The sequence below is a fragment of the Phacochoerus africanus genome, chromosome 1 (assembly GCF_016906955.1).
Source record: "Phacochoerus africanus isolate WHEZ1 chromosome 1, ROS_Pafr_v1, whole genome shotgun sequence".
Classification (NCBI taxonomy): domain Eukaryota; kingdom Metazoa; phylum Chordata; class Mammalia; order Artiodactyla; family Suidae; genus Phacochoerus; species Phacochoerus africanus.
This window is the reverse complement of record NC_062544.1, coordinates 59,546,019-59,569,538: the sequence shown is the minus strand read 5'-3', so window position 1 is coordinate 59,569,538 and position 23,520 is coordinate 59,546,019. Positions and strand designations below refer to the sequence as shown.

General features: G+C 41.1%; 2 protein-coding genes and 1 non-coding gene across 3 annotated transcripts in view; all 3 read left to right on the top strand.

Annotated features, from left to right (window-relative positions):
• The first annotated feature begins 31 nt into the window (after nucleotides 1-31).
• BRIX1 (biogenesis of ribosomes BRX1) lies at nucleotides 32-8,379 on the top strand. Its single transcript, XM_047767296.1, has 10 exons — nucleotides 32-238; nucleotides 2,260-2,371; nucleotides 3,994-4,037; nucleotides 5,324-5,394; nucleotides 5,531-5,580; nucleotides 5,680-5,753; nucleotides 5,917-5,967; nucleotides 6,095-6,196; nucleotides 7,556-7,684; nucleotides 7,929-8,379. Exons 1-10 carry the CDS (start codon nucleotides 65-67, stop codon nucleotides 8,196-8,198), a joined length of 1,077 nt encoding a protein of 358 aa, XP_047623252.1. The 5' UTR covers nucleotides 32-64; the 3' UTR covers nucleotides 8,199-8,379.
• TRNAK-UUU (transfer RNA lysine (anticodon UUU)) lies at nucleotides 6,470-6,542 on the top strand. The gene has a single exon. It is a non-coding gene; the product is annotated as a tRNA-Lys (tRNA).
• Nucleotides 8,380-11,579: 3,200 nt separating the features above from the next.
• DNAJC21 (DnaJ heat shock protein family (Hsp40) member C21) overlaps nucleotides 11,580-23,520 on the top strand; it is a 28,545-nt gene continuing 16,604 nt past the window's right edge. Inside the window, exons 1-3 of the mRNA XM_047767284.1 lie at nucleotides 11,580-11,879; nucleotides 20,127-20,220; nucleotides 23,070-23,193. Coding sequence (XP_047623240.1) covers nucleotides 11,783-11,879; nucleotides 20,127-20,220; nucleotides 23,070-23,193 — 315 coding nt within the window. The 5' untranslated portion in view covers nucleotides 11,580-11,782. The remainder of the gene's footprint in view (nucleotides 11,880-20,126; nucleotides 20,221-23,069; nucleotides 23,194-23,520) is intronic.

Sequence of the window (23,520 nt, the reverse complement as noted above, 5' to 3'; positions counted from 1 at the left end):
AGATGGGAAAGCGGAGCGAGCGGCCCAGCCGGAAGGAAGGCCCAGAGAGAAGCTGGGGAGCAAGATGGCGGGAGGCAAGATGGCGGCAACCAAGAGGAAACGGCGTGGAGGCCCGGCTGGTCCGGCGAAAAAGCTGAAAAGAAGCGAAAAAGACGCCAAGCCGCCTGCTAAGTCAAGCGAGGTGGCAGAGGAAGTGGAGGAGGAAGATAGAAATCGTATTCCAGGCCCGGTTTGCAAGGTAGAGTGGGCTCTGCGGCCGCGGCTCCACACGCCTTCTCTGAGGCTACCTATTTGATTATGGCTCTGCGGGTTTCGGAGTTTCTGAGGTGTTCCTGGAGGTCGTTTTCAGCCCTTCCGGCTGGACTGGCTACCAGGTTTATAGCTAAAGCTTGGGCACATGGCTGCCCTCCTAGAGGCGGCGGGCTGAGCACCTGGGTGGGCTTCAGAGCTCTTAGAGGGTCACAGAGAAGCGACTTTGAGGGTCTTAATTCCAGCGTTTAGTCTTCCATTTACTCCCCTTATTGCTGCTGTTGTTGTTGGAGAGTAATAGTTTTACCTTTTAGAGTCATTCCTCGCTATTGAGTGTATCCGTTAGATTAATACTTCCATATACCGACATAGTTAGGTATGGTTAGTTAGGAATCCTAAAGCTTGTTATGTGGCCCTTTAAAAAGTTCCTTTTCTTGGGATTGTGAATTTGACTTGCTTGATCTCGGGGTAATGAAAGCTAGACAAGATAACGTGAGCTTTTCTTGTATTCGACGAAGTTTTAACGTGCCGGGCACGGTGAGAAGTTAGGTTTCCCCTGCCTTGGGATTGCAAAACTAGAATGTGACTACTTCAGTTTAGAAGGAAACTAGGAACTTATATGTTTTTGTTCAAAAGAAGGTGAGCACAAGTTGCTGCTAACTTTAATTCGACTGAGAGCTCCTTAAGCCAGGTCAAATATTGTGGAGACTAGAGTTAACATTTGTTTCATAAACTTCTCTGTCGACCTTCAGCTTTGCCAGATCTCTGTTTGACGCGCTAGCGAGTGATAAATGACCCTTAATGGTTTGGTGGGGTGGCAAGCATTGGGAAAGGAGTGAGCTTTGAGGAATGAAAGATGAGCTTGAATTGTAGCCCTGCTCTTAACAGGGACGTTTTGAGCTCTTTTCTCACCTGCAGTTTGAAAGGAAGAAAATATGATTTGCTTTTTATGAAAAATAAGCAGGACTTCTGTTAGATTTTCAGTAAATGTTAAGCGTTCTCTTTTAGGAGCTAGAAAGAAATACGATAAGGATCTATGAGTTGAGTTATAAATGAAAAATTATATTTAAATGAAGAAGGTAAATATTGCTCTAGAATAAACAGGTTAGGGATTATGAAGGATTTGATTTAGCCTTTGAGCTAGATCCTAAGGTAAGAGCAAAATTCTGATTTTTCAGAAAGGGGAAGGAGCAATGCAAAGGAGAGGCGGAAAGGGGAAGAGAGAGGGAGAAACTGATCAAAGACGTTGAAGTATACAAAGTGCTGAAAGTTTAAAAAATACAGCCAAGTTGGCTAGGGTGTAAGGTTGATTTGGGACAATAGTCAGGTAGAAAAAGTTAAGCAGGTGCTAGTCTGCCATATCTACTGGAGGAGCTCCTGGATGGGAAGACTAGCATTAAGGAGATGAGGAAATGATGTGAGATTTTAAGAATCTGAGTGAAGGCAGTATCAGTAGAAGATGATTAAGAGTTGTTGCTAACAGAAGTTGACAGCATTTATTAGTGCTCATGATATGAGAGAATAAAGGAAAGTGGAAGATTCAAAGTGTGGGGGATTGAAGTGATGGTGACATCATCAGAAAAATAAATAGCAAGGTAATTTACCAGATTTTAAAGTTTGGTATTCTGAAGTTGAATTTGAGGTAAGTCAGATTCTTGGGTATTAGGGCCAGAAAGAGTCCCTTACCTTTATGTAGAATTGACAGTCGAAACTGGGAATGATTTTGAGAACTCTGTCCTGGAGAGATCAGAAATTTAAAAAGAGGGCTAAGAAAGAATCTTTAGAGGCAGGAGGACAAATTGGAGATTGAAGAAGAAAAAAAACAAAAGAAAGAAGGCCAAGAAGAGTATATCTGGGTAGCTGGGGTCAGTGAATGCCACTGAGAGATTGAATTAAAGGTTAAGGTCAGAATTATTTGGCTTGCTACTTGAAAGCTTTTATCTTTAAACAAACAAATGAGATAGATTCACTGTGAAATTTTAAATTTTTTCAAATTTTTTTTTCTTTTAGGGCAAGTGGAAAAATAAGGAACGGATTCTCATCTTTTCTTCCAGAGGAATAAATTTCAGAACAAGACATTTAATGCAAGACTTGAGAATGTTGATGCCTCATTCTAAAGCAGGTATCTTTATAGCATAGACTTTAAAATTTTGTATTTATGGGGAGTTCCATGGTGATGTAGTGGTTAGGACTCAGTGCTTTCACTACTGTGGCCCAAGTTCAATCCCCTAAAACCTGAAAATGTTGTATTTATAAACTCACCTATTTATATATATTTTCACTTCAAGTCGCACTTTGTTCAGCCTTGTCAGATAAAGAAACATGACTTTTCAGAAGTTTATCTGTTCAGTGCCAAAATTTTTCCAATTATTATTTTGTTAGAAATTCTTTGAAAATTCATTAAATACTCTCTTGACTTGCTTAAACAGATATCCTAACTAGCTAAACATTTCTTAAAGGTCCAGGAATGCCGTCATTGTAATGTTCTCAGAGGTCCTGAACTGGTTTGCCCTGAAGGATTCAGGACTGCCATGTATTGCTGTGTTTAAAAAAACGGTTGTTATTATAATCTTAATGGGCTTGGAGTAGGATTTCAGGCACATTTAAATTGGGACTCAGCCTACTCCTAAATGGCAAGCTATTCTTTTTAGCAATGGGGTATCTTACAGGCACATGAAGAGCGTCTAGGTTGAGGTTTAGAACTGTGACAGTGCCCTCATGCAGCTATTTTTTGTGCCTGTGTGGGGAGGTGCTTTTGGTTTTAATTCTAGGTAATAACGTAGTTCTTTAGACTAGTGTTTTTCAAAGTGAGGTCTGTTGTTATATCTTCAGATCTCTGAAACTAATAAGGGAATTTTTATTTATACTACTTCCTAAATGAGTGTTAATTAAACTGAAGTTGTAAAACACAGTTTGTGGTTTGTGAGAATTTTCCAGTCTTTGAAAGGAATTAATAGAATTCAGGCATACCTTTTGTTGTGGTTTGCTTTATTGCTTGCTGGCTTTCTTCTTTTTTTTTTTTTTTCTGGCAAATTGGTTTGTGGCAGCCCTTCATTGAGCAAGTCTGTTGGCACCATTTTTCCAATGGCATTTGCTCACTTTCTATCTGTCACATTTCAGTAATTCTTAGAATATTTCAAACTCTTTCATTGCTGTTATATTTGTTATTGCGATCTGTGATTAATGATCTTTGAAGTTACTACTGCAACTCACTGGAGGCTCACAAGATGATTGGCATTTTTTTAGCAATAAAATAGTTTAAGATTAAGGTATATACATTGTATTTTTAGAAGTAATACTGTTGTACACTTAAAGACTACAATATAGTATAAACATAACTTATATGCACTGGGAAACCAAAATATTTGCATGACTTGCTTTATTGGGATAGTCTCTTTGTTACAGCAGTCTGGAATTGAACCAGCAGTGTCTCTGAGGTATGCCTGTTCACAAGTCCAAGAAACACTGCTTAGAGCTTTATAATTCTTGAAGACTATTTTTAATCACTTATTTTTACACTTAAAAAGAATAAGAATTTTAGCCTGGGAACTTCCATATGCCATGGGTGTGGCCCCCCCCCAAAAAAGATTTTTAAATCCGTCGTGTGTTTTCAGGTCTAATCATTTTGAATATTAATAAACTCATTTAAACTGAAGATTAAGAAAATACTTAATATAATTTCCTAGAAAGTATGTGTGATTTGATTGAAGTAGCTTTGAAATCTTGTCTTTTTTCTTTTTATAGATACTAAAATGGACCGTAAAGATAAGTTATTTGTGATTAACGAGGTAATTTTAGAACATAATTAAAATATTCTAACAGCACTGTATTTAGGAACAGAATATTTTGGAATGCTAAAAATAGTTCATTAAAAAATAAATTATTCAGTGACTTTTAAGTTGTTTTGTATAAGAACCTCAAATTTTATTAACTTTAATGATCTGCCTTCTAAATTTTTGTAGTACTTAGGCCTGTTTCTTACAGTTTAGTGCTTCAGTATATATTATTTTTTGATCGTTCTTAACATTTGTCTTCTTTTAGTAAGCATATTGAAATTTCCTGAAGGCAAAGTATTGCTGAAGACTAAACTTTCATTTTAAATCAGATTTTTAAAAACTCAAAAATATTTAGCTCTTTAGCTGTTTGAAAGGCTTCTGTTATTCATTTAGCACAAGTTTTTGAAGCTCTGCTCTATCTTGGCATTATTCTTTGGAAACACTGTGTAAAAAAAAAACACCTCTGTTGTCATGGAGCTTAGATTCTAATGGGGGAGAAGGCCCTAAACAAGTAGTATAATTTTGAGTGAAGATCAGAGAAATCAACAGGTTATGGGTTGCCAGCATTAGAAGCTCAATTGGAAAACAAGCAACTTAGTGTAGTTGTGTTTATTTGCAGACCAGTAAAAAAAGCATTGGACTGAAGAATTTTTTTTAGTCTCAAGTAGTTTGGAATTTAAAATTACTATATTATTAGTTTATGAATATTAAAATAATTCAGGCCTTCATTCCTTTATTGCTTTTGTGTACTTCTTAGTTGTGACTTTGTAAGCCTTCAAGATGTTGAAGACTAATTCGAGAAATAGATTTTGTATACTCCTGCCTTTCATCAGTCCCTTAAGTGATTTTACAGAACCAAATCACAGAAATGGTAGTACAGATGAGGAAGAAAAAAACCTTAAATTTCTTGAACTTAAAACTACAAAGCTGAAGAGTTAAAAATCAAAGTAACTAGTAAAAAGGATGTTTTTGGTTCTATAACAACTGTATTTTCCTTCTGGGGCATCTGTTTTAGTGTTCGTAGTTTGTACACATAGTTCTGTACTGCAGTCAGAAGAGGTTCCCAGTGATCAGAAGTGAGACCAGTTAAAATGTGGGCCAAACGAAGTAGCTGCTTTCACCAAAGAGGTGGGCAGAGCACCTGGTGTACCTTCCTGTGGATAAATTTACCTAGATTTAGACCTTCGTAGCCTGTTAACTGGCTAAAGTATTTTTGGAGGCATCTAAATATTAATTGCATTAATAGCTTTAATTATTTTTATTATCTACTTCATTTTTCTATACTTTGTTCCATTTAGGTTTGTGAAATGAAGAACTGCAATAAATGTATCTATTTTGAAGCTAAGAAAAAACAAGATCTCTATATGTGGTAAGAATGTATTAAATAAGGTTTGGGAATGTGTGAACAGTAAAAGCACATGGTGTCTTTTAAACTGAATCAGTAGAAAGCTTTTACTACATTCTAAATTCTAATTAGTTGAAAAGGCTTCTTTTATATTTCTTAGGCTTTCAAATTCACCCCATGGACCATCTGCTAAATTCCTTGTTCAAAATAGTAAGTTGACTCAATTTAAAAAAATGCATGAGAAAATTGAAAATAATCTTTGGGGAGAATGTGCCAAAGTTATAATAATTTTTGTTGTTGTTTTTCTAGTTCATACCTTAGCTGAACTAAAGATGACTGGAAACTGTTTGAAAGGTTCTCGGCCTCTCTTGTCTTTTGACCCTGTAAGTTTCTCATTTAGTGTATGAGTCTAATTTTCTTACTCTGAATGGTTTTTTAGTGGACGTAGTTGTGTAAGTCACCTTAGTTAACATTAAAAACACAACCGAATTTTAAACAAAACAAGATTTGCTGTTATCAAAAAATATGTTCACTTTGTTTTTATAGGCTTTTGATGAATTACCGCATTATGCTTTGTTAAAAGAACTCCTAATTCAGGTAAGTATCTTTCCTATAAGCTTTTTAGTAAAGTATTGTTAATGAGCGTCTTCCTTTTAACTTAGCTATCTAAAACACACCTGGTACATTGGACAATGCAGAGCTAACATGTCCTTTTTTCCACTAGATCTTTAGTACTCCACGGTATCATCCTAAAAGCCAGCCATTTGTGGACCATGTGTTTACGTTCACCATTTTGGATAATAGGATATGGTTTCGGAACTTTCAGGTTAGCTCTAACTAACTTTTAATTATACTTTGAAATAAACAAGGATCTATACATACAGTGTTTTGTAGACAGGAAATACAAATGATAAATTCTTTTCTTTTAAATAGCTTTCTTTTCCCCACACACTCGTAGCAAATACCTACTCTCTTATAACTTAAGTACATGTCTGTCAGCCCAAAAGGCATATGGTTTTATAACGTATTGAGTAAACTAAGTTTCTCTCCCAAGAGGTTAGAATCTACCAGTGGTAGCATGGAGTTAAGACTTAGAGAGGCCTGGATAGCTCAGTCGGTAGAGCATCACACTTTTAATCTGAGGGTCCAGGGTTCAAGTCCCTGTTCAGGCGCTTCCTTCTGGAGTTCCCATCGTGGCTCAGTGGTTAACGAATCTGACTAGGAACCATAAGGTTTCTGGTTCGGTCCCTGGCCTTGCTCAGTGGGTTAAGGATTCCAAGTTGCTGTGGCTCTGGTGTAGGCTGGTGGCTACGGCTCGGATTAGACCCCCAGCCTGGGAACCTCCATATGCCACAGCAGTGGCCCAAGAAATGGCAAAAAGACAAAAAAAAAAAAAAAACCACAAAAAAAAAACTTAGAAAAACATGACCTCTGTAGAAAGCATTTGATGAGAACTATCAGATGAGTCATAACAGTGACTCATTCAGGAAAGGTGATTCTGGAAATTTCAAAGCAGGAGTTTGGAAAGATAATAAGTCTGCAGAAACACGGAGAGGTGGAAGAGAAGAGCAGGACAATTTCAGACAGCATATGAAGTAAACTGGGCTCTTCTTCTGCATGTGTTGTTGTATTGGGTACCTTGCAGTGTGAGTTAAACTTATCCCTTCCTTAACCTTTAAGGACAGGCATACCTGAGCCAACATTATTAACATTTGTAGTTCAGGAACTGCCTCTTAATTAATTCCACAGTCAGTAGCCACTCAAAAATAAATTTTGACATGTATCTTTTTATATACCTTTACATATAATTTGAATTAGATGTATAAAAATAATGTAGGGGTTGATTTGAATTTTAAGAGTACCCCACAGAGTGCTTTAATACATTTTGTTATTGAGGTTGCAGTTTTAAATATTCATTTAACCAGTTTTTCAAGAAGACGTGCATTGTGAGAAGCAAGATACACACTACATTGAAATGACTCAATTTTAAAAGAACATACTGAAAAAACATATTTTCCCATGACAGTTATCTGTAACCAGTAATATATGTCAGAAATATTGATGAGTTGGCACTTGCCAAGTTTTGCTTCAGTCTTTAGGCACATTTTTAATGAGGATATAGCCAGCATACTTTTGAGGAGTAATGTATCCAAACCCAAAATGAAATGTTTCTTTTTTATTGAAGATCATAGAAGAAGATGCTGCTCTTGTAGAAATCGGACCCCGTTTTGTCTTAAATCTAATAAAGATTTTCCAGGGAAGTTTTGGAGGACCAACTTTGTATGAGAATCCTCATTACCAGTCACCAAACATGGTAAGCTGTTTTTGTTGTTCATTAGTGTCTCAGAACTCTTGGGCCAAATAATTTTCGAGTAATTATTGTTCTGTGAACTGTGAAACTGAATTTGGTTTTTGCAACATACTGTCTTGCACAATACTGCTCTTTAAAATGATGGCAGGGTGAAGGGAAACAGGGTTCTTCCTAAGCGAATGTTCTTGCCTCATATCAAACGTTTATTTTTACTTCGAAAGCACCTTCAATATTTTTTTGTTTCTAGCATCGGCGTGTTATAAGATCCATCACAGCTGCAAAATACAAAGAGAAACAGCAAGTGAAAGATGTTCAGAAGCTGAGAAAGAAAGAACCAAAGACTATTCTTCCTCATGATCCCACTGCAGATGTTTTTGTTACGCCAGCTGAGGAGAAGCCAATAGAAATACAGTGGGTAAAACCAGAGCCAAAAGTTGATTTGAAAGCAAGAAAGAAAAGGATTTACAAAAGGCAAAGAAAAATGAAACAGAAGATGAGCAGTGGGAATGCAAAATGAATCCATGAATAACTAATTGTTTTCAGTTTTATATTTATTTTGTATTCAATGTGTACATATTTTTATTACCCAGTTATGTCTAATTAGTGTGGCATTTAGAAGAGAAAAGTTAAAATTAAGATTTTTGTGGCTGGGGGGGTGTCCTATGTTTTTCTAAATAAAATATCACCAGAACTCATCACCTAATTGTTTTTCTTTTCAAAACTTTTTTTGTGTTGTTAAAAATTAGCACTCTTAAAAGTTTAACCCTGCTTTCTTGGATTAAAATTTTGAGTATAGCAAATTTGAAATTCTAACAGATTTATTGGGTCATTATTACTTGTTAAAACAGCATTTGGCGCTTTGAGGACATCTTTTCAGCTGATAAGAGTTGGTGGGGTGGACTGGAAGAAAGGAAAGCATCTTACTGGTTTGAGTCCCCGAGTCACAAATCAATAGACACCAGAAAAGCCAGCCTCTTGTTCTGTTTTCATCTACGAAGAAAGTATGATAAAAAATACTTAGGTTTTGCAAATCAAATGAGTTAATACATGTGTTTGAGTTTTTTGTAGATTATAAATTTAATTTAGAAGCAGTAGGTGTAAATTACTTATCAAATTAGCAAAAGGGAAAAAAAATGAAATAGATGTTAGAAAGCACCGGAACATTTGAATTTCTCCCCTTATGAAAGAACTTTATTTGAAGCAAAGAGAGTACCGGGTTTACCACCCTGGAGGTAGTTTAGTATCAGGGAAAAAGATTGTAGGTGCAAATGGCCAGGGACGGGGTTGGGTCATGCATGTGGTATTTTTTTACCCCACTTATTTGTACTTCATGTTAATCATTTTCCCAAGTCTTTGTAACATGATTAGTAATTACACAGTATTACACTCTGACAGCTATCCATTTAGTCCCTTATTGTTGGATGTTTGAATATTTCAGTTTTATCTTACTTTCTCGAGTGCTTACAACAAACATTTCTATATATACTATTTTGTGCAGTACTTGTGGTTTCCTACAAATAGAACTCAGGGGAAAAGTTAAGGACATTAAGACATTTTGATTTTTGATTGTTCCCTAATGCTGCCCTTGTTAATGGTGAGATAATCTTTGTCAATTTGAAAGAAAAAGAAGGAATACTGTTTTTGGGGCCTGGTAATTGCTTTTCTTTTGTAACTAATCTTGTTTTTGTTGGTAGTCATGAATTTGTAAGAGCTCTTTTATGTAGTAAGATTTTTCTAGACAGCTTTTCTAGTTTGTCACTTGCGTTTAATTTGGTCTTTATTTAGATCTATCTGTAGGCAGATTGATTAGTTTTTCCATTTTATTTTTTCTTAGTTTTCTGTTAAGAAAGACCTTGAATATACAATTAGGTTACTTTATATTGAAATTGTAAGGTTACTTGTCTTGAAGTTTAAATTAGGTAATTCAAGTCACATTGACTTGAAATACTTATATGTGACTAACAAAGAGCAAGCTGGTTAAGTGCAGAGGAGAAAAAGATTTATTTAAGCAATGGGATATAGGATGAAAAGACAGTTGTATTCAGGATTCATTTTTAAACACATCTTAATTATAGGTTATAAACATGAATTGTATCAAGTTGTGAGTTTGAAAACACAAAGTTAATGTTTTTTGAATGTGAGGAGTTTTAGTGGAACTTCCAACTTGATTTTATTAGTTTCCATGTAGAGAGATTTTCCTGTGCCCAGTTATTTCTCTTTAATAGTTATTTATATGAATGCCTCATTTGAATGTGAATTCCTCATCCCATGTTCAGGTCCATGTTCATGTGGAATTAAACCTGTTTAATAAAGATCTTCCTTTAGACTGGTATTTATGTCCAGTCTAATTGTCTTTAAAATTTCATGCAGTATGGAGTTCATGTTGTGGCTTAGCAGTAAGGAAACTGGCTAGTATCCATGAGGATGTGGATTCGAACCCTGGCCTCAATCAGTGGGTTAAGGATCTGGCATTGCCACAAGCTGTGGTGTAAGTTGCAGCCACGGCTCAGATCCCATGTTGCTGTGGCTGTGGCTAGGCTGACAGCTACAGCTCCTGGGGACTTACATATGCTTTGGGTGTGGCAGTAAAAAAAAAAAAAAAATTTGATAAAAGATTATAGGCAAAAATAGATCCCTCTTAACTCAGGAGGAAAAAGGCCAGTGACTCAGAGATAGCAAATCCAGATGGAGTTGGAGGAAGAAGTCCTTTCTTTTTTCACTTTTTGTCCAATTCTGTTCTCAGATGACGAAAGATCTTGTTTTTTCTTGCCCTCAAATTTCTCAATCCCCACCTATTACCAGCTTACAAGCCAAGTCCATATAGTATACATAAGAGGCCAGTGTATGAATTTTGAGTAGTGAGTTGGTTGGACAGTGGTGTGCCTAGAAACTTAATGAGGTTCAGAGTTGGTGTGCTTTGTGCAGGAGGCAGGGTGTTAGGGAAGAAAGGGACAACCTTCCTAAACTCTGGGTACCTCCACCCTGAACAATAGATACTTGTCAGCAGCAGAGCCAACCCTTGTCTCTAATCATGAGGTTGACAAATATAACCTACACCTAACAACTGGTATGTGTAAACATTCTACAGTACAGTGAAATATATTGGTGTATGGAGGCATCTTAATGACAGGATACTATTTTGGCACCATATCAAATTGGAACAGTTATACAGATCTTACATAATACAGTGTATCAGATCAACCAAAACCTACTGGATAAGTACTATCCCTTAACTGCATTCTTAACCCTAACTAACCTTGGAAATGTATGTTGAGGCCAGAAAGTTAGGATTAAAGAGTGACGGATGGGCCAACACAATTTCATTCAAATTGGTGGTAAAACAGTACTGTTATTTTAAAACGTGTGGATGCTTCCCTCTAAATTGTTTCAGTTTAAGTCATCTTATTTACTGTTACTTCTTATGCATATTGGTCACGATAAGCAATATTACAGATCTCAAACCGAAGATAGTTAAAAAACCTGGTTTCCATCCAACCGACTGCTGTCTGATTAGCTGGGGAGGCTTCGGCAAACCACTTGGCTACTTCAAGCCTGAGTTTCCTCATTTGTAAAAGCAGGGCTCAAGTTGAGAATTTATCTTCAGAAACTACAAGATGTTTTCCACAATCTTATCCCACCCGTCTCAGCTCTCAGGTCGGCTGCCAAGTTAGTGTCACTCACCCTGGCTGACGTCTGTTCCCCTCACAATGACACCACCCATGGCCCTACCTCCTTCCGCTGCGACTCCGCCTCCCGCCTCCCTCCTCCCGCGGCCCTCGCCCCGGCCCCTCCTCCTCTCCCACGGCCCCGCCTCCCTCCCCGCGCGGCTATTTCCGGCGCAGAGCCCGCCCCCCGCCCATGCGGAGTCGCGGTCGCCGGCGCCGCCCCCTCCGCGCTCCCGCGTGCCGCAACCCGCGCCGCCTTTCGCCGCCGCGCGCCGCCGTCGCCCCGCGCCGCCGTCGCTGCCGCCGCGCTCGCTGGCTGGCCCGGTGCGGGCGCCGGGCTCCCGCCGAAGAAGACCACCAGCGCCGCCACCACCACTTCGGCCCGGGTCCTGGCACAGCCCCGGGCCCCGGCCCGAGCCCCGCGCCGGGACCGGCGATGAAGTGTCACTACGAGGCACTGGGGGTGCGGCGCGACGCCAGTGAGGAGGAGCTCAAGAAGGCCTATCGGAAGCTGGCCCTGAAATGGCACCCGGGTAACTACTCCGCAACCGCTGCGGCCCCTCGCAAAAGCCTCGACCTTAGCGACCTTTCGCACCCCTCTCCCCGGCGTAACTCGGGGAACTTGGCTGTGCCCGACCTATCCTCTTTGTAACTCCCCTCGCCCTGGAAATCCTTGCCTCGCCCGGCACCCGGCCAGGTAGCCCCTGCGCAGTCCTGGTGATGAGCGTCCTCTGCCCCTCGGCCTGCGCAGCCCTTCTCCCCCGGTTCCCCCAGGCTTCACTGGAGCCCTGAGCACCCCATCCCTCCCAGACGCCCCCGGATCCCGCCTGGCCATTGGTGGGGAAAGATAACATCCTAACGACTTCACCTGCTCCTCGCATCCTCGCTTCGCAGATGGCTCCGAGCGAGGAGTCACAAGCTGTTAACCCAGTCCTGCTTCAGGCTTGACCCTTGCTGGAGTCCCCTGAGTTTCCCTAGGCTTCTCCTCGGCTGCCCTTAACTTCATCAGGGAATCCCAACTACTTAAGTGTAATTAAGACAAAGCAGCTAGTAAAATGTCTTTAAATAGCTATACTTTTTTTTTTTTTCCTTTCGGTAGGCCGAGTGAGCCTGTACTTCACTTCGGGTGTTCTGCAGATTAAGAGTTTTAAGTTTAAGAGCTAAAGTTTAAGAGTTGAAGTTTACATGTTGATTTAGAAGTGTGCTTTCTTTGGATGTTTTATTTGGTTGTAGTCCAGGCTTCTGTGACTTTTGTGAAATAATCCTATCTTCTAGACAGGGTGACTAAGACAGTATTTGTTATCTCAGCTTTTTGAGGTTCATAGGAGGCTTTCATATTAGCACTGATCTGTAATCATGTTTAGTCTCTTGAAATGCTAAAACGGAGACCTCAGAGCCTTGCTTGGAAAATTTGCCTTATGCGCACAGGAAAAGTTAAATACGGGTGCAAACAAAATAGTGCCATCTATATAATTGGTAGTTGAGTTAATAGAACAACTAATAAATGCCCCAAGAGTTCAGGGGAGGGAATTTTCACTGTGTACTGAGAATCAGGGAGGCTTCACCTTGGCAAATGAGCATGGACTTTAGCAGATCCTAGAGGAATGGGATTGGGAGAAATGAATATAACAGTGTGGGAAAGAGCGCTTTGGTGGACAAGAGATGGTCCAGGGGACTGAGGCCGTGTTTATTGGAAGACTGAAAATATAGTTGAGAGAAGAGCTGAAGGGCTCAGGACCCAGAGTCAGAAGGTCATGGGTATGGTTGATGGGTTAGGGAATAAAGGTGTGGATGTGTTGCTTACAGTTGTAATGATTACCAGCAGAAGAACTAACAAAATCTGATGTATATTGGAAGCGAAGAGGTAAAGAAGTTAATGTTCATTACAGGAGGAAGTCATTAGCTATATGCAAAATTAATAAATCCAAAAATAGTGTAGGAGCATATTGTTAGAGTAATAAGGGCTATCTTTAGAAATCAAGTTAGGAATTCCTTGACTCTCTGGGTGGGAAAGGGTGAGAAAGAGGATTAATGCTTGTGGCCAAATGCATATATAATTTTGATGACAGTATTAAAATGTGTTTTGAGGAGTTGTTGGAGATTAGATTATAAAGGGCTTTGAACGTTTAGACTAAGGACTGAAATTTGCTTTTCCAGTAATGGAGAGTTGAGACTGGTTTTATTGAGATGCCTTGGGAAGGTACTCTCCAGGCAGCTTAGTAGATTTAAGAAGGGCAGAGACAGAGAGGTAGAGTCCACCCTGGGCACGTCTGGGCCCTGGGGTCAGTGGGAGGGGTAAGACCCAGGTTGAAGAAATGTTGTGAAAGAAAAGTTATCAGATTTGGGGATTAGTTGGAAATTATACAAGGTAGAAAGGAAGCATGCAAATGTTACTAAAGTATCAGTTAACAACTTTGAAATAAACGTGTTAGGAACTAAATGTATCTTTTTTTTGATGTTATCAGAATTCATAGCATCCTAAATATCTTGGTTTGAAGATGGCTATACATATAAAGGATAAATATTCTCTCAGGAGACACATGATTTTGACACACTTTGCCTTGCTGGTTCATTAATTTGTTAAGTCTGTCACTCAGCAAATGTTTAATTCATTCTCTGTGCAAGGTACTGTGTTGTTAGATGTTTCCAAGGTTGACATCTGGGCTGTGCTTCAAAGACTTTCAGATAGAGAGGCTGCCTGTTTTCTCTGTTATATAAGAGGTTACCTTTATTTCCTTTATCGAGGACCTGAAAATAATTTCCAGTAGGGTCAACAGTCCTGCCTGGTGGGGTCCCTCCTTGTGAAAACCAGGCTTTCAGTAATTCACCTGATGACTGGTCCCTGAACACCTTGCTGTGGAATGAGATGGGAGTGGTCCCTGCCCTGGCCCTGCTGTCCTCTGGGAGATACAAGAAAACAGGCAGTTTCAATCCAGTGAGGTAAGGGTGGTATGAGGGCAAATACAAGGTGCTTATGAGCACATGTAGCATCCTGGACTGGGTTTTTGTGTGGGTGCGATAGACGTGTGTCCCTGCAGAAGTAACATCTAGGTCGAGACCTAAAGCGGGAAGTTAGGGAATATAGGAGGTGGGAGGCAAAGGAGATCATGGCAGAGTCCAGGAAGGGAAAGAGGTGAGCCTAGCTAGGTGAGCAAGGGCCAGGTCTTTTTTTTTTTTTTTTAAAGTATAGTTGATTTACAGTGTTGTGTCAATTTCTGCTGTACAGCGTAGTGACCCGGTCATATATATATACGTGTATGTGTGTATTTTTTTTTTTTTACATTCTTTTTCTCATACCATCTTCCATCATGTTCTAGCCCAAGAGATTGGACATAGTTCCCTGTGCTCTACAGTAGGACCCCATTGCTTATCTATTCCAAATGTAATAGTTTGCATCTACTAACCTCAAACTCTCCCCATCCACCCCACTCGCCCCCTCCCCCTTGGCAACCACAAGTCTGCCCTCCCTGTCCATGATTTGTTTCTGTAGATAGGATCATTTGTGCCATATTTTAGATTCCACATATGAGTTATATCATACGGTATCTGTCTTTCTCTTTCTTACTTTTTTTTTTTTTTGCTTTTTTGGGACTCTACCCACAGCATATGGAGGTTCCCAAGCTAGGGGATGAATCGGAGCTGCAGCTACTGACCTACACCACAGCCACAGCCACACGGGATCTGAGCCATGTCTGTGACCTACACCACAGCTCTTGGCAATGCTGGATCGATCTGCAACCCACTGAGCAGAGCCAGGGATCGAACTCACATCCTCAGGGACCTCATGGATACTAGTTAGGTTCGTAACCTGCTGAGGCACAATGGGAACTCCCTGTCTTTCTCTTTCTGACTTACTTCACTCAGAATGAGACTCTCTAGTTGAATATATGTTGCTGCAGATGGCATCATTTTGTTCTTTTTTTATGGCTGAGTGGTATTCCATGTGTATATGTACCACATCTTCTTAACCCGTTCATCCATTAATGGACATCTTGGTTGTTTCTGTGTCTTGGCTATTGTGACTAGTGCTGCAGTGAACATAGACTTGCATGTATCTTTTTGAATGAAAGTTTTGTCCCGATACATGCCCTGGAGTGGGATTGCTAGATCATGTGATAGTTTTAGAGGCCAGGTCCTGAAGGCTGTGGTAAACTGGATCATGTAGATTGGATTTTAACCTAGGTGCATTGGGAAGCCATTGGAGAGTTGAAAGCAGGGGAAAAGATTGGTTTGTGTTTTTCAGGTGTCTTTCTGGCTATAGTGGGGAGAATGAATTGGAGAGGCCAGGCTGGACGTAGGGAGACCAGAAGGTCTAGACACTGACGTGACCAGGATGATGCTAAGTCCTCCTGGTGGAGACTGAATCATGTGCCGAAATTCACAGTAGGGGGAGTGGTTGGGAGGTGAAAAGACAGTGAGAAGGAAGGGAAGAATGAGGGATGGCCAAATGGTCTGAATCTCGAAGGAATGCTGGTTTGTACTCAGGGGTGAGGAGGGGACCAGGGACCAGGAGGCTGCCAGCTCCACCAGCAGACCTGCCATGTGAGAGCTGGGCTGCAGGGAAGTGGTGTTCTCAGGGAGCCTGGCCTCAGTCAAGGCCGTGGTTAAAAGGCGATCCAGGAGTTCTTGAAGGTACTGTAAAAACATTGGGGAGAAAGTGGAAGAGGGCATGAGTGGATCAAAAGAAAATCACAAAGGATAGCGTGAGAATACCTTTTAAACTTCAATGACTAGATTTGCAATACCTGTGGCATTTGTATTTGGCTAATAATTAAGGTGAACTTTCCATTTTTATGATGCTTTTTAACTTAGCACAGTCATGCTTTTAGATCTCAGTTCAACCTCCTAGTCAACCAGCTATAGATGTATTTAAGTGAAATATAAAGCTATATGACAGGTTGAAAATATTATTTAAGAAGGAAGCTTCAGTAAGCAGTTAGATCTTACTTTCAGATGGCACATTGAGGGGTTTTGTGTTTAAAAGCTTTAGCTCTCACCAGACTTCTTTGAAGGAGGAAAGAAGGGGGTGGGAAGAAACAGGACAACAAAGTACAGAACAGATTAAAAGGTGAAGAAGAACCACCCACCTTCTTCCCCAGACAGTCACCTTTTTGTCTCATGTCAGAAGATTTAGTGGCTGGCTTTTTCTGCCATTCTGCTCTGATTTGAACTGTGCCTTTTTTGTTTATCTGACAAAAATGTTATAAATAATTGGATGAAGACGTAGAAATCGTGAGCTGGACTATCACCTTGAAGGCGACAGGTATCAGGATTGTGTTCGCCTGTGTGTGACAGGAGGCTGGCAGTCATTGTCAAACCAAGCAGTCATTTCATTTTTCTCATGTAACAAGAAATCCAGAGGTGGCCCATGTTGGTAGCTCCAGCTGCTTGATGAAGCCATCAAAGACCTGCTCCACCATCCTGACGTAAGGCTTGAGTCTTTGCATCCATTGTGAGCAGTTAGGCCTCAGAGAAGCTCATTCCTCTCATGTGGAGGTGCAGAGAGAGGCAGGCGAGCCCCAATGTAGCAGCTCCTCCATGAGGTCCTTGAACTCTGCTTAGCAACTGTCACGTGGGGCCTTGCTCATCATCTGAAGTGGCAGCTGGGGAATCCCAGGCAGAGTGCAGAGTAGGAAAGGATAAAGCAGTGTGTGCTGGTTGCCTTTCAAGGAACAGTCTTAAAAGAATACTTCTATAGATTTTATCGACCAGCACTTAGTCACATGTTCATGTCAAGCTGAAAGGGAGACTGGTAACTGAGTCTTTATGTAGGAATTAGGTGCCCCCATAAAATCAAGATTCTGTTGTTACTGAAAGAAGGGGATGAACTGGCAGTCTCTGCCTCAATCCTCATAATCCACCTGCAGGCAGTATAATCTGGCTTTGGGCAGGACATGGGGTGAGTTAGGGGCACAAGGTGAGTTCCACCCAGGCCCATCCCTTTCATCAGGAAAAACAATACTTCTCCTGGGAGGCCTCACTTAGACTTGTGTTTATATCTGGGTCACCTGATGACTCCAACATCAGCAAAGTCTGGGGAGGTGAATTTTTTAACTGGGTAGGTTACCATTGTGAACAAAATCAGGGTTTTGTTAAGAAGAGGAGAATGGATATCAGGCAGCTAGTAATATTTGTCACAGAGCAGTAATAAAAATCTAAAATACGTAATTACAACAGGATACTCAGTGTCCTGTATTTAGAACCCACTCACAACAGGGCCACAATAAGATGGAATTTGATAATGCTCATTGGAAATAACAGAAAACCTGGCCACAAACCTAGCTTAAGTAAGTTAAAAATTTATTTTTCTCAAAGGAGTTTCCGTTGCGGCCCAGCAAGTTAAGAACCCAACGTAGCCTCTGTGAGGATGCAGGTTCGATCCCTAGCTTGCTCAGTGGGTTAAGTGTCTGGCATTGCCACAAGCTGCAGCATAGGTCGCAGATGCAGCTCAGATCTGGCGTTGCTGTGGCTGTGGCATAGGCCAGCAACTGTGGCTCCAATTCAGCCCCCAGCCTGGAGACTTCCACATGCCGCAGATGCAGCCATGAAAAGAAAAAAAAAAAAAAAAAAGAATTTATTTTTCTTACCACAGAAGGCTTGGAGGGAGGTGCCTGCTGGCATTATTCAGTGGCTAAGTCATGTCACTGTGAATCTCTTGATGGTCTCCAATGGCTGTAATGTGCATGTATAAGACAAGAAGAGAGAGGAAAGAAATACACTGATAGACTTCTGTTTTCATCTCATTAGTCAGAACTTTGTCACATTCCTAGCAGCAAGGGAGGCTGCTAAAAAATAAGCAAGTATTTTAGCTTACGCATCCTCCACAGTAAAGGCTGCAAGAGAAAAAGGAGGGAGAGGTGTTGGATAATCTTTAGTGTCTGCCACAGAATGGACTAAGTGCTATATTTGAGTTAAAAAAAATGTTATACAGTTATCAGTTGGCTTGTCAGTAATCAATGTGAAAAATATTTGAACCTTTGTCAGCCATAAATTCAGTATGACAATGTGCTATTGTTGCTAAAAGCTAATGTAATTAGAGTGATTAAGGTAGAATGTTAAGGAATTAATGGATGGCTCCTTGATCGTCCCTCTGTCTTTGCCTGCGTTTGCAGTGTTTGCAGTAGAGATATTACGGTGTGCTGTAAGAAATGAGAGATTCGTCCAGAGGAGAGGCAGGCTGGGAGATGACCATTAGTTTTCTTCAGATGGACTGCTCCGAGGAGGGGGGACTAGACCTGGCATCTATTACTTCTCCGACCGCTAGGCTCCTGTGATGGAGTTTTTGTTTTTTACTTTTTTCAATTACAAGGGACCATGATTCTAAAATAATATCTAAAGCTTTTTGTGGCGAAGCATCTTAGCAAAAAAGAGCTATGGCAAATTACTTGATAAAGTGTTGTCACTGTCACTTGTTGAGCAGAAGTCTGCTTGAAGAGCTTGGGGCTGTGTAATGATAACTGATAAGCAGAGGTAGGAGCCCTTGAGGGCCTTGTTTTGAGACTTCTGTTATATTTTTTTCTTAGAAGGCAGGTATTGAGTTTTAGTTTAAAGAACATTGATGTACTCCATGGTAGATTCAAAAAGCCTCGCTTTTTGAGTGAATTAGTCATCTATGGCTGTATAACAAATTACCAAAACTGAGGGCTTAAAACAAAGAGTCAGTAAATTCATGCTGTGGATTCACAGTCTCTGGGGATTGGAATCAGAATGGTGGAGCTGGGTGGTTTGGCTCAAGGTTTCTCACGAGCTTGAATCATCGCTGTCTGGGAAAACCCACTTTCTGTGGGCTGGAGGGCTCCATCTTCCTCATATGGGCTTCTCATAGGCCACCAGAGTGTCCTCATGCTGTGGCAGCTAGCTTCTCCCAGGATGATCCAAGAGAGTGAACGCCCAAGGTGGAAACTGCAGTCTTTCATAATCTAATCTTGGAAGCAGGGTCCTGTCCCATCATTACTTCTGCCGCCTGCTTTCGGTCGCACAGACCCACCCCGGTGACGTGGGAGGGGACAACACAAGGGTGTGAATGCCAGGAGGTGCGGGTCCTTCGGGGGCATCTTGGAAGCTGGCCGCTGCCCTGAGGCAAAGATGCTTTCTGAACTCCTTGGTTAAGAAGGCACAGCTGAGGGAAAAGTAAGTGGTCAGGATATATTTTTTAAAACTTATGAGCTTTATTTTGCTATATGTTGATAACCTTAAGGACAGTAGTAAGGACAGATTAAACATAATCTAGCACTAAGTAGTAACAGCCTTTCTATAACTGATTTGATGTATATATTTTGTTCCTTCTAAAATGAAAATGTGTACTACTCGGGGTTTCTGTTTGTGGATATCCAGATTGAGTGTTCAGTGGAGCACTGAGATTTAGAGAAAAGCATGAAATGTCCACTCAGGTTGACACTCGTAACAGGTCCTGATTATCAGCTACCATCCGTTTTCTCTACTTTTCCCTAGTTGTTTTTCTTCATTTTGTACACTCATCTATTTATGGCATTTGTGATGGAAGAGGTCCCTTGTAGATTCTGTCCTCTACTTTTTTTTTTGGCTTTTTAGGGCCGAACCCACGGCATATGGATATTCCCAGGCTAGGGGTCAAATCAGAGCTGCAGTGCTGGCCTACACTGCAGCTAGAGCAACGCGGGATCCTTAACCCACTGAGCGAGGCCAGGGATCGAACCCACATTCTCATGAATACTAGTCCAGTTCTTTTCTGCTGGGCCACAATGGGAACTCCCTGTCCTCTACTTTCTGATGACTGAATTTCTGTGCCTTTATTTTAACAGATAAAAATCTGGATAATGCCGCAGAAGCAGCTGAACAATTTAAACTAATCCAGGCAGCGTATGACGTGTTGAGTGACCCTCAGGAGAGAGCATGGTAAGCATGGCGCTGGCCTCCTGGTCTATCTTGTGGGGAATGGTGGTCAGTGGAGAGGTTTTTTTGTTTGCTTTTTTTTTTTTTTTTTTTTTGTCTTTTTGCCATTTCTAGGGCCGCTCCCGTGGCATATGGAAGTTCTCAGGCTAGGGGTCTCATTGGAGCTGTAGCCACCGGCCCTTACCACAGCCACAGCAGCACGGGTTGGGGATTACCCGGTGGCTCATCCACTCATTGGCTGGAGGCTGGTGCTGCCTCCTACAGAAGACCTTTGTGGAAACTTTTGGCCAAAATATTTCTGTCCCCTCCACGTGGACTGGGCTTCCTCACAGTATGGTAGCTGGGTTCTAAGAGAAGCATCCTGAGAGAAAGCCAGACAGGAGGCACATCACCCTTTATGGCCCAGCCCCGAAAGTCACGTGGTGACACTTCTGCCACATTCCAGCAGTCGAAACATCACGTGTCCTGCCCAGATTCAAGGGGGAGAGAAATAAGATTCTGCCTGTTGATGAAGGTGGCAAGGTTCTGGAAGAGCATATGGGACCAGAAATCTTGCAGTGCCTTTTTTTTTTTGGTCTTTTGTCCTTTTAGGGCCGCACTCACAGCGTATGGAGGTTCCCAGGCTAGGGGTCGAATCGGAGCTGTTGCTGCTGGCCTACGCCCACAGCGACGCCAGATCCGGGCCGCGTCTGCAACCTACACCACAGCTCATGGCAATGCTGGATTCTTAATCCACTGAGCAAGGCCAGGGATCGAACCCACAACCTCATGGTTCTTAGTCGGATTCGTTAACCACTGTGCCATGACGGGAACTCCAGTGGAGAGATTTTTTAAAAAATTTAATATGTTAAGCAGTTTGGGGTGTGTTCTGAAGTGCCAGTCACCTGTTATATAAAATGCAGGGTTTGGGTAGGAAGGAACCTTCGAGATGATTATTCCAACTCTGATTTTATGGATGAAACAAAGTTTGGCAGTATTAGTTTTAATTTTGATACTTCTGAAGTGACTCACTGAATAAGTTCTCTTTAATGTTTGACAGATTTACTGATGTTAGAAAAGAATGTTGTCTTATCCTTAAAAGACAGATTGAGTGGTTTCATCAAGAATTATAATCTTTTCCCGAGAACTGCTTACTTTATGTGAAGAAATTGAGTGACACCTCTACATCCATGATCAATACTTTAACTAATGATGACCTGATAATTTAATGCCATTTCCAAACAAAAATTTCGACACTTGAAGTTCTGGATTTCTAGGTTCTCGATGAACTTTTTCCTACAAAGGAATCGGTATTAAGTCCTGACAGCTGTACAAGATCTTGCTGTTCCAAAGAGCAGGTGGGTGTTCAGTTCACCCATGTTAGTATACAGCACGGCTGGCTGTCAAGAGAGGCTGTAAAGAAAACTCTTATTAAATTGTCTTGTATATATTGGAGTCCCAGTCGTGGCACAGAGGAAACAAATCCAACTAGGAAACATGAGCTTGTAGGTTCAATCCCTGGCCTCGCTTAGTGGGTTAAGGATCTGACGTTGCTGTGAGCTGTGGTGTAGGTCGCAGATGCAGCTCGGAACTGGCATTGCTGTGGCTCTGGCGTAGGCCAGCAGCAACAGCTCTGATTAGACCCCTAGCCTGGGAACCTCCATATGCCACAGTTGCAGCCCTAAAAAACCAAAAAGACAAATAAATAAATAAATAGTCTTGTATATAAAAATCAGAGAATCCTAAATTTTTCTCTTTCTGAGGAATTTGGAAATCTGGCCTTAGAAATGCTTTTTGCCTGCTTCTGGAAATTTTGAAATTTTCTCCTGCCTTCCTTCTGGCCTAGCCTGTTCTCTAGATCTGAGGTTGCTTTCCTGTCCTGAGGATTCCCTTATCTTTTTGTTTAAAGCTCCTGCCTCTTAACTCTCCTGGAGGCAGTACTGCACTCGTGGGCCTTCCAGTGCAGGACTTGTTTTGAATTCTAGCTCTGCTGCTTATTGGCTTTATGATTGTCGACAACAAGTTATTTAATATTTCCGAGCTTCAGTTTCCTGTTATATCAAACGAGGATGATAACTAACTTTATGGAGTTATCATGAGGGGTAATTGTATGTGTGTGAAGCTGCTATTGCTTACATAGACATTGGAAGAGTGCGATTCTGGTACATGTGGGTGAGTTCCCAGATCCCAAATGTGTAATTAGTCTGTGGACCAGATTATATTCACTATGTCTTACTTAGCACAGTTTCTTTCCTGTGAAAGTGCAGCTACCTTTCTGGGAGAGTCAGGGAAATTCCTGGGCTGAATTTTAAATCCCCCTCTTCATATGGGCTGGTACCATATCACACCTATAAGTTACTGGGAGTTGCCAACATAGTTTTATTTGTGTTTGTTTGTTTGTTTGTTTGTTTGTTTGTTTGTTTGTTGTTGTTGTTGTTATTGCTACTTCTTGGGCCGCTCCCGCGGCACATGGAGGTTCCCAGGCTAGGGGTTGAATCGGAGCTGTAGCCACCGGCCTACGCCAGAGCCACAGCAACTCGGGATCCGAGCCGCGTCTGCAACCTACACCACAGCTCACGGCAACGCCGGATCGTTAACCCACTGAGCAAGGGCAGGGACCGAACCCGCAACCTCATGGCTCCTAGTCGGATTCGTTAACCACTGCGCCACGACGGGAACTCCCCAACATAGTTTTAATAAACAGTTCTGTGCAAGATTATTAGGTCTTTTTATGTTGATATTCAAATATTTTGGTTGTGGGGTTGGCTACATGAAAATGTACAGTAATTACATTTTGACTGTTTCAGAGTCAGGACTCCTTTTGAATTTTTATTTATTCAGCCTTCACTGATGTTCCTAACTTTTCTGTTTAGGTATGATAATCATAGAGAGGCTCTGCTTAAAGGTGGGCTTGATGGAGAATATCAAGATGACAGCTTAGATTTGCTTCACTACTTCACTGTGACCTGTTACTCTGGTTATGGAGATGATGAAAAGGTATGACATGAACTCACTGATAATTTCTTATCAGGCACTTAAGTAAGACTCTTAGGTACAAAGAGAATTCTTAAAATTATTCTATAATAAAAAATACAACAATGTTCATTTTGAAAAACTGAAAAACATTGCCATCACATTTAAACTGCCAGCACATAGAAAGCTTCATTGGAAATCTAAATGTACTTGCAGTGACAGAGCTTGGGTCTCTAATTCTTTTTTTTTTTTTTGTCTTTTTAGGGCTGCATCCGTAGCATACAGAGGTTCCCAGGCTAGGGGTCAGATCAGAGCTATAGCTGCTGGCCTGCAACACAGGCAGGATCCAAG

Excerpts from the sequence above, each read along its gene's own strand:
- BRIX1 (XM_047767296.1), top strand. The coding sequence starts at position 65 with ATGGCGGGAGGCAAGATGGCGGCAACCAAGAGGAAACGGCGTGGAGGC. Across the intron at positions 4,038-5,323 it reads AGTTATTTGTGATTAACGAG|GTTTGTGAAATGAAGAACTG; the intron begins GTAATTTTAGAA and ends TGTTCCATTTAG. Across the intron at positions 6,197-7,555 it reads TATGGTTTCGGAACTTTCAG|ATCATAGAAGAAGATGCTGC; the intron begins GTTAGCTCTAAC and ends TTTTTATTGAAG.